The sequence below is a fragment of the Gallus gallus genome, chromosome 4 (genome assembly GCF_016699485.2).
Source record: "Gallus gallus isolate bGalGal1 chromosome 4, bGalGal1.mat.broiler.GRCg7b, whole genome shotgun sequence".
In the NCBI taxonomy this organism is placed as follows: Eukaryota; Metazoa; Chordata; class Aves; order Galliformes; family Phasianidae; genus Gallus; species Gallus gallus.
Genome location: NC_052535.1, coordinates 16,973,459 through 16,989,134, shown reverse-complemented (window position 1 = coordinate 16,989,134; position 15,676 = coordinate 16,973,459). Strand labels below are relative to the sequence as shown.

Below are 15,676 nucleotides of genomic sequence, written 5' to 3'. Positions count from 1 at the left end.
AATTAAACAGAAATGCTTTTAAAGTTCAGTAATTCCCACTGTATCACGTGTGCCATGTTTAATATCTGATGCTCTAAAGCAACGGTTAAGTATCTTCTCATTTTGTGATGAACAACTGCCAAGACATTTATTTTAAGATGGACCATTAAAATACATCTCTGTTTGAAGGGATATAGGCAACATCTGTTAAGAGTCAGCCTGGAGACAAACTTCACGCAGTCACAGCCTCATTTACCAACAGAAGAAAAAGGAAGAACAGCAGCAGTTTTGTGAGCAAGATAATTCAAGAAACCCGGTTTCCTTCTGGTCCTGTGTCTCCTCACTGGTTTCTCTCGCATCTAATGAGGTGCGAGCTCTGATTCAGCCTTTTCCTGGTACTGGGTTCTTTGTAGAATTACCCCCAAGTGCGTCATCTCATGGTGTATATGGTACTGATGGCCTGCAACTTTCATTGACTTTCCCAGCCAGACCTTAGATTTAGGTTCATTGCTATGCATTGTGGTCCTGCTGCAGTATTTGAGTCCTGCATAGCATGCAAGACACACAGTGCAAGGCACAGCTCTCCCCTTCCTAATGTACTATGATCCTTGCAGCCAGATCTGTCCCCTTCCACCATAATGGTACTCACGACTGAATGCCTCTTGGAATGCTCTGAATCAAATGTATGGGAAAAATCTAATCATTTCAAAATGGTACCTTAAGATTATATGTTTATTGCCTCTTAGTAGCTTTAGCATCAAAACCATACCGCCTGTGAACAAAATCATGCTTTAAAGTTCTCTGAAACACTCCATGCTCTGGTTAATTCTGCTGCCCAGAGTACACAAAGCAACACAATTAGAACTGCAGTACCTTTAATATCATTTATTTTCTCTCTCTCAAGCTGGAAACAGAGAACAAGCTCTCAAAGCACAACTAGCAACCTTGCAACACCATCAGCAGCAGGCTCTGCACTTCCAGCAGCCTCACAGTTTCAGAGATTCACCCCAACAGCCCGTCTGTCCCACTTTCTGTTTGTCTGCAACAGCGTTGTCAGACACACAGCAAACAAAATAGAACAAAGCTTTCTTTTAAGGAAACAAACAAGGAAACACAATGACGTGCAAATACACTGTATGACAGAAAAAAGATCAAAATAACATAAATATCCTTTTTTTTTCTCCCGAGACTCCATATATGCTCCAAGTCTTCAATGTCAGATTTTAAATTAAAGGAGAATAACAAAGGGAAAAGCAAGACTGTGAGCTTCTGGCCTTCCACCTGGAGGCACTGAAGGTTTTATCCTTATCCCTAACAGGTCAAGTTCAGTTACAAAATAGTCAAATAAAGAATACCTAAACCATGCGATTCCACTGCAGGTATCAGTGTTCATGTTATCTATTGTTCTCCAAAGTCCCTAACCTTGTCTTGCATGGGAACTCTAGTTAACATTGCTGAACGGGATGATCTGGAATCCAGATCCTATCTAATGTGCTAAAAATCAGAGCTTTTGTTGCTGCATGACTGACAGGGCTTGTGGTTTATGCAGGGAACAGATATGAGCAGGAAAATGCCATTTAGACCCTTCTGATCCGTACACACTTTTTAGACCTATTTACAAAGTGGAATGGATTTGCATCATCCACCTACTTGGAGTGACTAAATTTGAACACTACTGGGCAAAGAACTCTGTTCAACCCTAATTTAGAAGGAACACAATTCCAGGAACACACACAGTACATGTATTTCAGACATGCATCCTTGCAGAGCAGCACTGGAAGACTCTGTCATAAATATATTACCAGTGTTATATTCTGTATATTTATTTTTAAAAGTACACAAGTGAAGAGACTAAAAAAATGCATTTTTATTTGCCAGCTGATTTTTTTTTCCTGAAACTGTTCTTACTATTTAATCCCATCCATTCAATCATGCCTTCATGCACACATCTCTTTAAAAACAACATCCTTATACTGCTTGTCAAAACAGTTCTAACGAGTCTAACAGAGCAGTATGTATATCGGTGGCACTAACTGTGGAAATCTCTCCAAAGAAATACTTAACACGGTGTAATTCTAGCTAGAAGTGAAGTTCAAACTACTGTTAAAACAAGCCCTGATAGCAAATGTTTTATCATTCCTCATTGGGTGTGTATGTAGAAATCTATTCAAGCGTAATTATTTTAAGAGCGTATTTAAATTACAGTTAACTCCCTCTAAATTGATGCAATTATTGGCTCAGATTCATTAATCTCTCCATACAGAGAAGGCTTCTGGAAAGCAGGAGAGCCCTGCACACCATGAGCTGTAGCATTACTGTCTTTGCTGACAGTGATTCACCAGTCACAATCAAATTCCCCAACTACCAAGGACTGATGGGTTTCCTCCATAAGAAGAGAAATTCACACGGAATTCTCTTTTCAGGCAACTATAAAGAAGGAAACTTCAGAACTTCCTCATATATACTTCCATTCTATTCTATTTTGGACAACTTATGCTCTCCCCTGGAAAATCTTCTCTAAACAGTTCAGCATAATGGAAAGCAATTCCCTCCCAGCACTTCTGCAGCAGATTTACATGGGAAGATGGCTGATTATACCTTCATTTACACATTAAATTCAATCACAGAGTTAGAGGGTGATAAGCTGAAGACCCACTGTAAGATGTCTGGAAACAGATACCTTCTTCAGAAGATGAGGGTCATGCTTTGTAACTGGAATATCACATGACACTACTTTGGGGAGAAGGGACGTACTTACTGTATAGTATGATCTTAAGATCCAGATCACAGTTTTTAGGGGTTACCCAAGTACTCCTCATACTGTTTTGAAATCTAAATAATTATGGATTTTCTAGAAACTACACTTGTGTCTCTAAGTCTAGAACCGGCAGACTTCTACTAATAGCACCACGGTACCATCTGGAATGTTTTTTCAAAACATTGTTTCAGAAATGTGTCTCAAGCAATAACCTGACATATCTTTCTACATGACATTAATACTGACATTTTACATCACTGAGCTTCCCGACCCAGGTCCAGATAATATAAGCATTATCTAAGAACTGAAGTGATAGCACCTTATTGTTAATTATGAATAAGGAGTTGTATGTAGTAGGTTATTCCATTAATGTCTCTTTACATTATCAAGCCAGACTAAAGGCTGTTGACCTCAATTGCCTGTAAGCAGCCAACCATATCAATTCATATCAATTTCACCATGGTGATGACTTGTCAGTCAGCTGTCATACTCCAGTCTGGTATCGCAAAACCTGTCTGAGCAACCCAGACAACAAGTGTGACTATATGGACCAAACACCCTTCCTCTCCTGCTCTTGGATGGCACAAGAAGCAGCTTCTCTTTGGTACCTTCTTTCTATCAAGATTTCAGATTTAACTGAACGCAAATATTTTATGCATGAACAGCATTGAAGATATCTACCCATATGCTGAAAGAAATAGCTCCAATGGCTGAAAGAAAAATTATGTTTATACTAACAGTGGGTTATGGCATGTTTTGTTACTATAAGCTTGAACATGTGAGATTTCTGTAAAAAATAGAAATAGATGACAACTTTTAAAATTGCTCTTTTCTGATGCATCCCACAAAGGAAGAAAAAAATCTGCAGCTCTGCATATAACACTTCATATTTAAAAAAACAACCTTCAAAGTACACTGTTAGGGTTGCCAAATCAAGCACTCAAAATTTAGGATTTAACTGCTTTCTGTATTTCTGTCTCCATTACCTGAGCCAAGTTTGTCCAAAACTCATCATCCCTTTATCATTGCAATCCAAATTCTTTTCTGCCAATCTCACCAAACTCTTCCTCTTGTCCAAGTACTATTTCTTTTTCCCTCTGACTCCCATCTCTTTATTCCTCCCCATTGTTTCCTGCAGTTCCTCAAATGCTTACTAAAATGTTTTGATATATTAAGTAAGGGATATGGTTCAGTCCCATGGTTCAGAGGAAATACTGGTGGTAGGTGGACGTCTGGACTGGATAATCTTGAAGGTCTTTTCCAACCTTGGTAATTCTATGGTTCTGTAACACCCAAGGGCTTTACAAATACCAGATATCCAGGCAATGAGTAAAATTTGCCAGGACCTTACTAAGGACTTGGTATCTGACCTCTGTGTGGCAACCTGCATTTTAGTCATTCTTCTGTTCTCTTGCGGAGCTACAGTAACACATGATGTATATATCTGCTGCTGAAAGTTCTGGGCAATACCTGAGAGGCCCTGGAAAAGGCACAACCAGCACAGCTACCTGCTGAGAAGTTCCTAGCAAATCTCAGTTAAAATTAACCGACCTCCGTAAAATTACTCAATGAACCTCAGCGTAAGTACAAGTATCTCTGTGAAATTATCCAGCAGACTTTGGTAAAACTTAACATGCCTTGATGAAAGTACCCTACAGACTTCCTAATAATTAATTGGGTAGCATCAGCTATGGAGACATCCCATCAGGGTGGAAACTGGTAAAGAGGCACAGTGGTTTCGGAATACTGTTCTTCTGTTAGAGAAACCATATAACCTCAAGAATAGAACACCCTCATTAATGCTGTTTTTTGTGGGTCAATGGCTATGCTGGGTAATTTTCCTGCAGTTTGGTGTGGGAGAGCATCCTCCAGACCCAGTGAGAAACCACTTCAGGTTCAAAAAAGGCCATCTCTAAGCCTCAAACTAGAAACAGTGGACATTAGGTACAGTTTCATCACAATACCAGTGACACAGCAATAGTTACCTTGTACCATACAACATCTGGTTCTTGACTGTCTATTTTGTAATCCTCGATATCAGGACAGGAGATTGTCTTTCTCTTGGTAACTTCTGATTTTTCCAGATATCTGATCTTGCTGTTGTAGCAAAGCCCAGATTCATTCTCAGCTACCGTCAAGGACATGGACACCTTCATGCAATACGTTGAGTTTCTGCAGGGACAGAAAGATGTTGTCATTTACTTCACTCCTTCTTTTTTATTTCTTTTTCTTTTTTCTTTTTACTATATTTCATCACAGTACATTTTCTTGTTAAGCACTGATCTTCACAAACACTTCACAAACACTTCAGTGATACATTCAAACCGTGGCTGTCAAACTGCATTTTCAGCACAAAGGAATTACTATAGGACATGAAGGTTCATTTCTGGCTTACTATGAAGAATCTTGTAGAAATTTTGCTGACAAGTGATTTACGCCTGCACAGCAGCTCTTTCACCTTCCAAGTCTATGAACACAGGAAACTGTTGCCACCTCAAATGCTGGTCAGGATGCACTTATTCATCATTCTCATTTCCCATACATGCCACAGGCACACCTCCTCTTTCACCTTCAGACTTCACTCTAGTATGTAGCACTTTACATTTGAGAAGGGTTAAGGAGCTGATGCTGGATGTTAATCCACATCATGGAGAGAATTCCTCCCTCGGAAGGAGCTACTATGTAAAATCCCACAGTGTGTAGTATCATAGTGGGCTGACCTCTGCTTGCTGCCAACCCCCACCCAGCTACTCTCTCACTCCCCTTCAGGTGGACAGGGAGGAGAAAAAGCTCATGGGCTGAACTATAGAAGGGCAATCCTGGCCTCTCCTCACTGAGCCCTGCAGTCTACACCGGGCACAGTCACCCAGCACGGAACAGGTCAGAGTGGCTGCTTAAACTGACACATTCTAGCATTTAAATATTGAAAAATGCAATCCCTTAACAAATAAAACCATGGCCCACTCCATCAGAAAAGGTCCTTGGGGGTTAAATCTATGCAAGTGGCTTTTGAGTTCTCTGAGCTCAGTTTTTCTTAACATCAGGTCAGAGTAAACATGAACAACCAGCTCCTGTGCCTCACAATAATGGAAACAGGATTAAATTAAATTCCTTCAGACTCACATCTTTAACAGAGTTATCAGATGCACAGTAAAAAAGACATTTCTCATGGTGTTATTGTAAAGAATTTGCACTTTGCACAGGATTGTTGCAAGCCATACTGCCACTTCTGGCCTTCATTAGGTGCAATGGCAAACAGAGTCCTTCAAAAGCCAACTACAAAGTACAAGCGACAATATAATGAGGCTCTTCCTCCCATCATACATCATTTTGTCACTTTAATTGACTACACCATAACCAAAAAGCCTGGAGTAAATCTGACATGCTGAATGGTTACTCCCATCAAAGGGAGCTGAGGAGAGCTCCTGCAGAAGATACTACTGCTTTGCTGTCACTTCTTCCATCACAGCTCTGCTGCAAACTTCAGCAGAGGCAATGGCACAGCAGACTAAAATTGCCCCATGCACCTGGAAAGGGATATGTCAGTCAGACCTTGACACTAATAGTACTAGATGCTTACTCCCTCCAATGAGACTCATGACAATGCTTTTAAATAAAATGAACTAGAAAAATCCACCACGCTCCACAACAGATCTTTTCTCAGACACTGTTTGAACAACACGTCACCCTGTCAAGTGAGCCTGTTGTGGGAAGAAAATAGAAAGGCCTATGTGGGCTCTTCGTTACAGCTCTATGTTTCCCACAAAACAAGCACTGACTGAACACCGGGCAAATGGCATCTTGTCAAAGGCATGCCATGAGCAGATATTTGCAGAAGACAGTATCTACATAGCAGATCAACAGGCAATCTTCTCAAACCTCCATCTTTCAGCAGTGTTAGAGCTGGGCATTCAGCAGAACCCCATAGCCCAGTGTCTGACAGCAGGCCTCCCCTTGGGGCCCTCTGCCGTGCTGGGCATGGCTGCTCCTCTCAGTTCTAAGAGGGAAACTGAAGCACAGAGACACCTGGGAGTGCAGGACAAGTCACAACGATAAAGTCACCTTCCAAATTTCAGATCAGCCCTTCGTCAGCTCTTCTGACTTCTCACTGCCCACATGAACAACAAACGCCACTGACGTGGAAATACACTGCAGGAAATACTGAATTTACAACACGCTCCCCCCTTCCCACTCCATTCTCTTCAAAACATCACACGAACACTCATGTAATAAAATCAGCAGGTCTTTTCTCTGTTCCTTGTCTTAGAGGGGAAAGGTTCTCTTTGTCCAATGCCATGCTCTGGTTCAGTTGAGAGCGTATGAAGAAGTCTCATCCTCACAAACTACATGAATTACACTATCTGACTTGAGAAGAAAAAAGTTATCTGGACTAAAATAGACATATAATTTGAGCTGAGTTTCTCGTAAGTACATGCTTTAGGGAACATAAGTAAGTCAGCTCTTCCCCAAACTACATGCCTTGGAAAAGGGCTGCCTTTTTTGTAAGAAAACAAAACATATTTGAAAGTTTCAATGCTTTCTAATACAGCCCTGAAATCCACAAAGTATGACTGAGTATATTCAACAGTAATTAATCTGAAATGATTGTTTAACTTACCTGAAAAACTGTGAGTACTACTGAGGGCAAATTTGGTCACGTGTTCTCAATAATAATGATCCAGGCTAATCAAGAATAATGACTTTGAATAGTTGACCATCACTTGGTGTTATTTAATAAAGTCATATTTTCTGCTAACAATCTTGCATTATTTAGATTGCATTTTGAACAGCGCTGGAGGCTACTTCTATTTAAAACACCTCCTGGAAGCACGACCTAGAAATGTAGTATTCTTTTCACTAGTTATGATTAAAATTGAATAGAATTGAGAAAACTAAGTGCCTGGTAAGCACTATCACCTTTGTTCACACTCCTTGACAAAGACAATAAATCTATTCAGGTTCATGATGAAGAAAGCCCTAACTAAGCCAACAGTAAGAGACTTGAAAGCTATATGTGAAAGCTTTATGAATGCTCTTCCACCAGCCGCTCATGTGAGTAACAGTGCTGCTAATTCAAAAAAGAGCAACTTCCGCAACTGCAAGAATTCCAGAGAATGAAGCAAAACCTTTTAATCTAGATAGACTAGGGTAACAGATGCATTTCAGCCATGTGCAAAATAAAATAGAAGTTTGATCAACCCTGCTGTTTTTCTCAGTTCTGAAGCAGAAGCCTTGGAGCTAATGTTTATAAAGCCATTCCTCCCTCTGCTAAGCAAGCTGTTCCCCAGGACAGTATAGATTTCACCATGCAGTCCTCTAAGCAGGTAATGGTCTGTGCTCACCTCTTCTTGGAGATTTCCAAGTCTACCACGTATCTACCAGCTTAGATGCTATGAGACAGAGCTTCCTAAAATGATACACTGCCTATTCTTCAACCAGAAGAGACCTATGGAATTGATCTTGCTCATTTTACCTTGAAATTAGTAGATGACCAACTTAATTTTCCTACACAGAAATAAACTTGTAATTTCAACAGTAATTTGAATGAATATGTGGTTTTAGTTTCACTGACAAATGAGAACATGCTGTCTCTCCTCCCTCATGGGACCTAGGACATAAAGAAATTCTGAAGCAGAAGAGGAAGAACTCAAGAAGGCTCAACAATGCAGAGCAGTCACTGGTGACTACAACATTTTGCTCCTACAACCTAGGTAAATAGTAAGGAAAACTATAGTGCAGGCCGCCCTGCAGGTCACTCGGGTGATGGAAATTCACTTACAGAAGTCCTTCAGAAAGTCCATGGAGTTGCTGTGCTGAGACGGATCCAGCTTTTTCTTTCCAGTTGTTTTCATTACTTCTGCGTCTACCTGGTTCTTCTTAACTGAGTTGCATTTAAGGTGTCTCTGGTAATGGTCTTTTTTTTTTCCTGCTTTTTTTTTTTTTTTTTTTTTTTGTAATAGAGGTATGCAGACTGACTGACATGAATTCTCCATTTCTTTCTTTTCTTCTTCTAAAAGCTAAGCAAATAATAGCCTCTTACTGGAATTATAGAAAGAAGAATTCATTTTTGTTTTCAGGACATGGACATAGAACTCTGTGCAGGTGCAGTTTGCAGACTAGCAGAAAGAGGAATAAGGAAGCTGGAACATGCAAGAAACAACAAGCAAGGCCAGTAAATTGAGTTTTGCTGTCACAATCAGTGAATGAAAGACCAAAAAGGATCTTCTAGGTGGATGGGGAGGAGACCAAAGACCTTGTAGTAGGAATCACAATGACAAGAGAGACTGAGAGTTATATGCAACTCAAAATAGAGAACATCAGTGACCATGTGCTACCTAGAAGAACCTGCAAGACTGCAGACAGGGCACTTCCCAAATGTAAAGGAAATAAGCCAATGAATTTTGAAGTGGTTATTTTATATAATTAGTCCTTTCTGAAAGATATGTGAACCATTTATTCTCCACAGGACTTGGTTGCCAGTGGTTTCCATTCCTATTGTAGTGCTCATGTGAGGAATGGGAAAGCGAAAAGAAGAACCACTGTGCTGTACAAAGAAGAAATGAATCGTTTTATATTTTCACATAAATTAAATTTTATAACTCCCTATTTCAAGGAACTGCTTATAAGCTGGGCCTGCTCTCTGGACTGGAAATAAGAAAAAGACTTTAGGTTTGCCAGAGTTCACAAAGTAGTTTTCTTTTGTTCTAGTGCCAAGGCATTTGTAATTCCCAGGCCACCAGGAGCTGGCTCTGAAATATAAACTGGAGTCAGCTCAGAATCCAATAGAAAAACACAGGCAAAGCAAATGTAGCTTAACAGGTCTCAAAATCAAGCAAAATTGTGAGTTTTGCTTTACTTCACAGCAAAGACAATAGGGAAAAAGAAAGGAAACAGAAATAGTTAAGAAGGACACTTGAAATTGAAGTGGCAATCCCTAATTGCTTTTTATCTTGTTTTGGATTTAGCACAGTTCATCAGCCCTAAGGTTGAATTCAAATTAGAGGAAAAATTTGTGACTTTGACAAAACTATTTTTCTATGACATTTGTTGTTTCAATCAGTTTGGGTAGTTTGTAAAAAGAGACAAGTGAAATAATTTCATCTCTAGTATCAAAGAAATCTGTTCTCTCTTAGAAAGAGGAAGGAGGCAAAAGTGGTTCAGTATTTTACAGCTACTAGGTTAAAAAGCACTCCAAAAAATGAACTACATATTTTTATTAGAGGATTTGCAATTAATGCATGTTTGTTTTCTTGCAGGTTCAGTTTTTTTTTTCTTTTTTTCTTTCTTTAAATGATATTAAAGTTTTAAGGCTCTTAAAGTAGTGAAAGATCAAAAAGCTGGAAAGTGTTTTAATCAAAGCAGTGCTCAGGAAACAGTGCCTCTCAGACTTAGACCTCTCCCAGCATGCCTAAACACACTGTCTGTTTTAATGACTTTTTCACTGGCTCGGTGAAATACTGACTGCAGAACTGTCTAAGTCAGTCCCTGTATCCATCTTCGCTCATTCTGATTAAAATGAACCACAGCAACACTACCACCAATCAATCACTGTTATCCATCTTCATGTCCAAAGCAATTAATTTGTTACCAGTTACTGTAAGAACGTGTTATCAGCCTTCAGATTCAATTGAGCAGTTGATTGCTTTCCTCTCTTTTCACAAGAATTTTACACATTTATTCCAGTTTAAATTTCACACTTCACATAACAATCACCAAGCAATTTTAGTGGTACCTGAGCTTGTTCCACCCAGACCAATAAGGTCATGGTTTGCTGATCTTTTTAAAGACAAATAAGGAACTTACTGCTTTATCTTATGACACAGGGGCAGCCTTTTTCCTAAAAACAAATAAATTATTCCTTACTCTTCCGATCCATCAGCCTCACCTCTGTGCCAGGGAAGATCATGAAACAGATAGTCCTGGAAGGTATGCTAAGGCACATGGAAGAAAGGGAGGTGATACAGGACAACCAGTATGGCTTCACCAAGGGCAGAGTCTGCCTGACCAACCTAGTGGCCTTCTGTGATAGTGTATCAGTGGCCAAGGGAAGAGCCACTGATGTCATCTACCTGTGCTTCAGTAAGGTTTTTAACATGGTCCCCTATAACATCTTTCCTCTGAAGTGGAAGTTTGCAGATGACACCAAGCTGTGTGGTGCAACTGAAAGATCTGAGAGACACGATGCCATCCAGAGAGACCTAGACAGGCTGAGCAGTGAGCCCAGGAAAACCTCATGAGGTACAACAAAGCCAAGTGCAAGGTCATGGCAACTCCCACTGTCAAGACAGGTTGGGGGATGTAAGGATGGAGCACATCCTTATGTGGTGATGATGAAATATTATATTTCATATAAATACATATTCAATTAAAATTATATGAAAAGAGCTTGGGGGTGCTGGTGGATGGCAGCTGGACATGAACCAGCAGAGTGCCGTCGCAGCTCAGAAAGCCAACTGGATCCTGGGCACATCCAAAGCAGCACAGCCAGCAGGCTGAGGGAGACGATCTGCCCCTCTGCTCTGTGCTGTGAGACCTCACCTGGAGTGCTGCGTTCAGATGGGGAGTGCTCAGCACAGGACAGACATAGAGCTGTTGGAGCGCATCCAGAGGAGGGCCACAAAAATGATCTGATGGAGAGATAGAACAGCTCCCTGTGAGGACAGGTTGAGCGCTGGGGTGCGCAGCATGGAAAAGGGAAGGCTCTGGGGAGAGCTGAGAGCAGCCTGTCAGTATCTAGAGGGGCTGTAAGAAAGAAGGGGACAGACTCTTGAGCAGAGTCTGATAGTACAACAGGAAATAGTTTCAAACTAAAAAAAGGGGAGATTAAGACTGGATATAAGAAAAAAAAAATTCACAATAAGAGTAGTGAGGCACTGGCACAGGTTGCTCAGAAGGGTGGTGGTGCCCTGTCCCTGGAGATACCTAAGGTCAGGCTGGACCAGGCTATAAGCACCTCATGGAGCTGTGGATGTCCTTGTTTAGTGCAGGGTAGCTAGACCAGATGACCTTGAAAGGCCCCATCCAACTCAAATGATTCTATGGTTATAGGATTTTCTACTAAGATTTAATGCAGTGCTAGACTCAGTGGAAACAAGAAGACAATTTGACTAGACCAAATGTGTATCAAAGAAGCCTATGTTTTACAATGAAGACAGAGTATATCATTATTCAAAAGAAGGAACTTCTGAGCAGTCACTGAAAGATAATTTTAAAAGGTTCATGATGATGACAGCTTGAAAAAGAGACATCCAGGGATATCTCTGCAAGTTAACTATCAGTAATATAGTTCTCACCAGAGGCACTTAACCCCAAGACCTGTAATTCCTCACTGTACGTTTAGTTCTGTTCAGGGAGTTTTTAGGCTTCGTGGATACTAGTACAGAGAAGAAAAGATCTTTGGATCTAGCAGTGGGATAATTCAGATAACATACTTATTAAGACAAAAATGTGGCACAAAAATGTCAGAATATGTATAGTGCAGTGTGTGGTATAGGCCACAACAGCAAGGCTGCAATTTGAAAAATCAATAATTATCTCTAGTATCAAGATCTCTTTCAAAAATCTCTAGTATCAAAAATTATCTCTAGTATCTCAGGTATTTCTTAAGTCTCTCTGAAGGTTAAGTGTCAGGAAGAGCTACTTCTTTTGTGGTTGCCTTCACAATACACATACTGGTTCTGCTGACCTCTGCATTGTGACAGAAACAACTGAAAAACATGCAAATCACCAGGCAGGCATTACAGCAGGGAATACTTGGGCCCAGAGAGAAACTCTCCCAACATTTAAGCTGAATCACACAGGTTAACCACTTGGTTTTCTTTTAAAGTCTTCAAAATTGTTAGCTTTTAGAAATTGATCTATAAAAACATAATACAGAACACAGAAAAAAACACAGAAGCCAGAAGAACACAAAGCTATCTCAGCACATCACACCCAAGTTCATGAACTGTTTGGTCTCTACAAGCTTCAACACACCTTGTTCCAGCAGGAAAAAAAAAATTCTGTAGTTTGCTGTCAGGAAAGCAATCTCTTCCCTTAAGTATTACAAGGCAGCAAGCTGTCCTGACGTTTGCCACTGCAATTGACTAAGCCCTTTTCATTTACTTTTTAATAATTTTCTAGGGGAACTCAGGATATTAGTGTTAAATTATATTCTCTTTCTGAAAAGCCACCTTACCAATGACATAAATCTGAGACATAGAGACAAGAGCTCCCAGGAAAGAATACATTAAGAATTCCCCTTCCAGTGATTTTGTGTTTGCAATACCCTGTTTCTGGGAGCACTGAACACTTTATTTCTTCCAACCCACGCATTGGTAAATTCATGTATCTACTCCTCTTCTTCTTTTATTTTTTTTGTTTTGTTTTGTTTTGTTTTTGCTTTTGCTTTTATTTTTATTAGACACTTAGCACCCAAAACAGAAGTTGAGTTCAGGACACCTATGAGATATGTCTGCACTCCTGTATCTCACTGATTTTGGTGCCTGAGGGAAAAAAAAAGGAAAAAAGTGGAGTATATCTTTCCTCATGCATCTAAGTCCTATTTGTAGATGCAGTGAGAAAAAAGCAAGCCTCCCTCTGTTTCTGTACAGATTATTGAGCACATAAAACAATGGAACAGTTACTTTCTGATGGGGTATAAAAAGAATGCCATCATGAGCAAACATGATATGAATGTCATTATGCCAATTTGCAGGGAGAGCTGCTTGAGTCCTGCAGCTGAGTCCTCCTGATTGTGTCTTAACTAGCAAAAACTTATTTTTGCCAGAAAAGATGAAATTTTCCACTGAGATCGTGTACCAAATACCTGTTTATTTCCCTACAGATATGTAATGTCAAACTTCGAGCTTGATGCATTTCCTCGGGAAAACTTCTATTCGTCTGTCCTCTCTCAGGACACATATGATGTTGACTACTGAAACACTAGGGTTACAACTTTGATGTGGGTTTCAACAGGAGTGGTATCTGTGTAAGCATATTCCTCTCCTTTGTTATTTGGAGAACATCAAGGAAATAAACACCTTGATATGCTGGAAAGGAGAGGGATGAGGAGGGCTGAACAACATCTTCTCATCAGGTTTCCTGAAGGCAAAAACAACTGTGTGAGGAAACGGTCATTCACTTTGCATCCTTTCTGCCAACCTGGCTGACAAGGTTTGAAGCCCACCAGGGAAGGCGTTTCATCCACCCTCAACCAGTGATGGTGAGAAGAAATGTTACTGATGCACTGCAGCACATGGAGCTCTTGCTATGACAACCTCTTGGGACTAGAGGGTAATGTCAGTAATTTCAGTGGTACCTAAAGTGGACGGGAAGAACTAAATACACATTATTCTCATTCTCGTGTGTTGTTTTGCAACAGGGAAGTTGCTAGAAGCTCTCCAACTGCTGAACAACACAGGCATTGCTGCTTGAAGCCCTGACTGCTCCTGCAGCTTCTCACTGACATAAACACTGGCTTTCAGAAAGACAGAGGACAGATATCTTCTATTTTACAGCTTCAGAGAAGGAGAACAAGCGAATACAAATATGCACATCACTAGGGAACAGAAACAAATCTTTATTTTCTGCAATTGTATCAAAAGAATGTATAGAACTGATTTCTCTCAATAAAGACTGTCATCAACATGATTTGTAGGAGCATCATCAATTATCATACAGTTTTAGGTAGAAAAGTAGAAGTATTCTGATTTGACTTTCCTTTGCATTTTGATAGTGCCAAAACATTATATCTCCGTAAGTTAAATTTTATTTCATCATGATTCATGCTGACTTTATGTTGTATGTGTTCTGGCACCGTATTCAAGTTTTAAATGCTATACATCACAGGGATTTTGTTTATATAGAACCTGTCACATTTAACGGGGAAATGTCACATACGCTTAATGTGTGACATTTAATGTTAATGTCATGCAGACCCTGGGAGTACTAAGCCCTGCCATGTCCATTCACTTGCTCTAAGTGTGAAATGTAGCTGCCTTCTTCAGAAACACCTGATATGGTACAGTTACGAAAGCTACTCTGTACCAGTGTGCAAGTCTGAGAGGTAACTATGAGATGTGTAGCACAGCAACTACTTAGTTGTGCTCCTCTAGGACATCAGATGATTAAAGACACCACAGTGTCTTCACAAGAAAAAAACAATCTTCGGACCTTTTCAGAGTAATATGATGTTCAAGTGGCTTTAAGATCCAATGTCACCAATGACCTGAGCACTTGTGAAAGCCAAAGCACCTGGCTGTTAAACATTCTGTAATGAGAACATACAAAATGAAGGTGGCTGCAGAAAGGCTGACCTTACCACCACACATTTTCACAGTGTGAATTTGTTCCATTTTTCCTGTTTGGTCTTAAAGTCCTGAAAAAAACTTTTCTTTCCTTTCACATGGAAGCCAGACTTTCAGTGCTCTGAAAAGCAGTACAGTTTCTCCTGGGATCTCAGGTGAATACTGCAGCTCAGGCTATAGGCATCTGAAACGAGTTCCTCTGCTTCTCTTAACACCCACTGAAGCGAGAGCACAAACGTTATGTCGCAAATTAAGTTTTACTGACAGCATCTCTAGGCTGTCTAAATCTGATTTTGATTTGCTGGTCATGCACTCCACAGACATTCAGAACCTGAAGGCTTAAAATCTACTTTCAGTCAATTTTATTTCTGCTCAGAAAGGACTATCTCAATATTTCACTGATGGCTCGATGAAGGCTTGATTCTTCTGTGCATGTCCATAGCAATGCTGCTCTCCATTAAGAGCTCTACAGACTGGGATAAAGTAAGGGGAAAGGACACACACACTTCCTAACTTGATTTCTTGGCAGTTCTCTGGTGTCAAATGCAGGCATTAAAGATCTGCAGGCTTACTTCCTCAGAGGTATGCAAGGAACCCTTAGTTCCCTCAGTCTGCACACAGCAGCACATTGAGGCTCAGCTCCATCAGCCAG

The 15,676-nt window shown here is 40.3% G+C and overlaps 1 protein-coding gene and 1 long non-coding RNA gene across 12 annotated transcripts in view; one reads left to right on the top strand and one right to left on the bottom strand.

Moving 5' to 3' along the window:
- The window catches only part of IL1RAPL2 (interleukin 1 receptor accessory protein like 2), a 338,050-nt gene that overhangs the window by 151,352 nt on the left and 171,022 nt on the right, over nucleotides 1-15,676 (bottom strand). For all 11 annotated transcript variants that reach the window (XM_015278637.4, XM_015278638.4, XM_025150270.3 and 8 more), the window contains one exon: nucleotides 4,723-4,909. In XM_015278637.4, the coding sequence (XP_015134123.1) occupies nucleotides 4,723-4,909 (187 nt within the window). The remainder of the gene's footprint in view (nucleotides 1-4,722; nucleotides 4,910-15,676) is intronic.
- Nucleotides 12,445-14,368, top strand: LOC121110666. The gene is made up of 4 exons (XR_005859853.1): nucleotides 12,445-12,537; nucleotides 13,563-13,706; nucleotides 13,815-14,011; nucleotides 14,100-14,368. It is a non-coding gene; the product is annotated as an uncharacterized LOC121110666 (long non-coding RNA).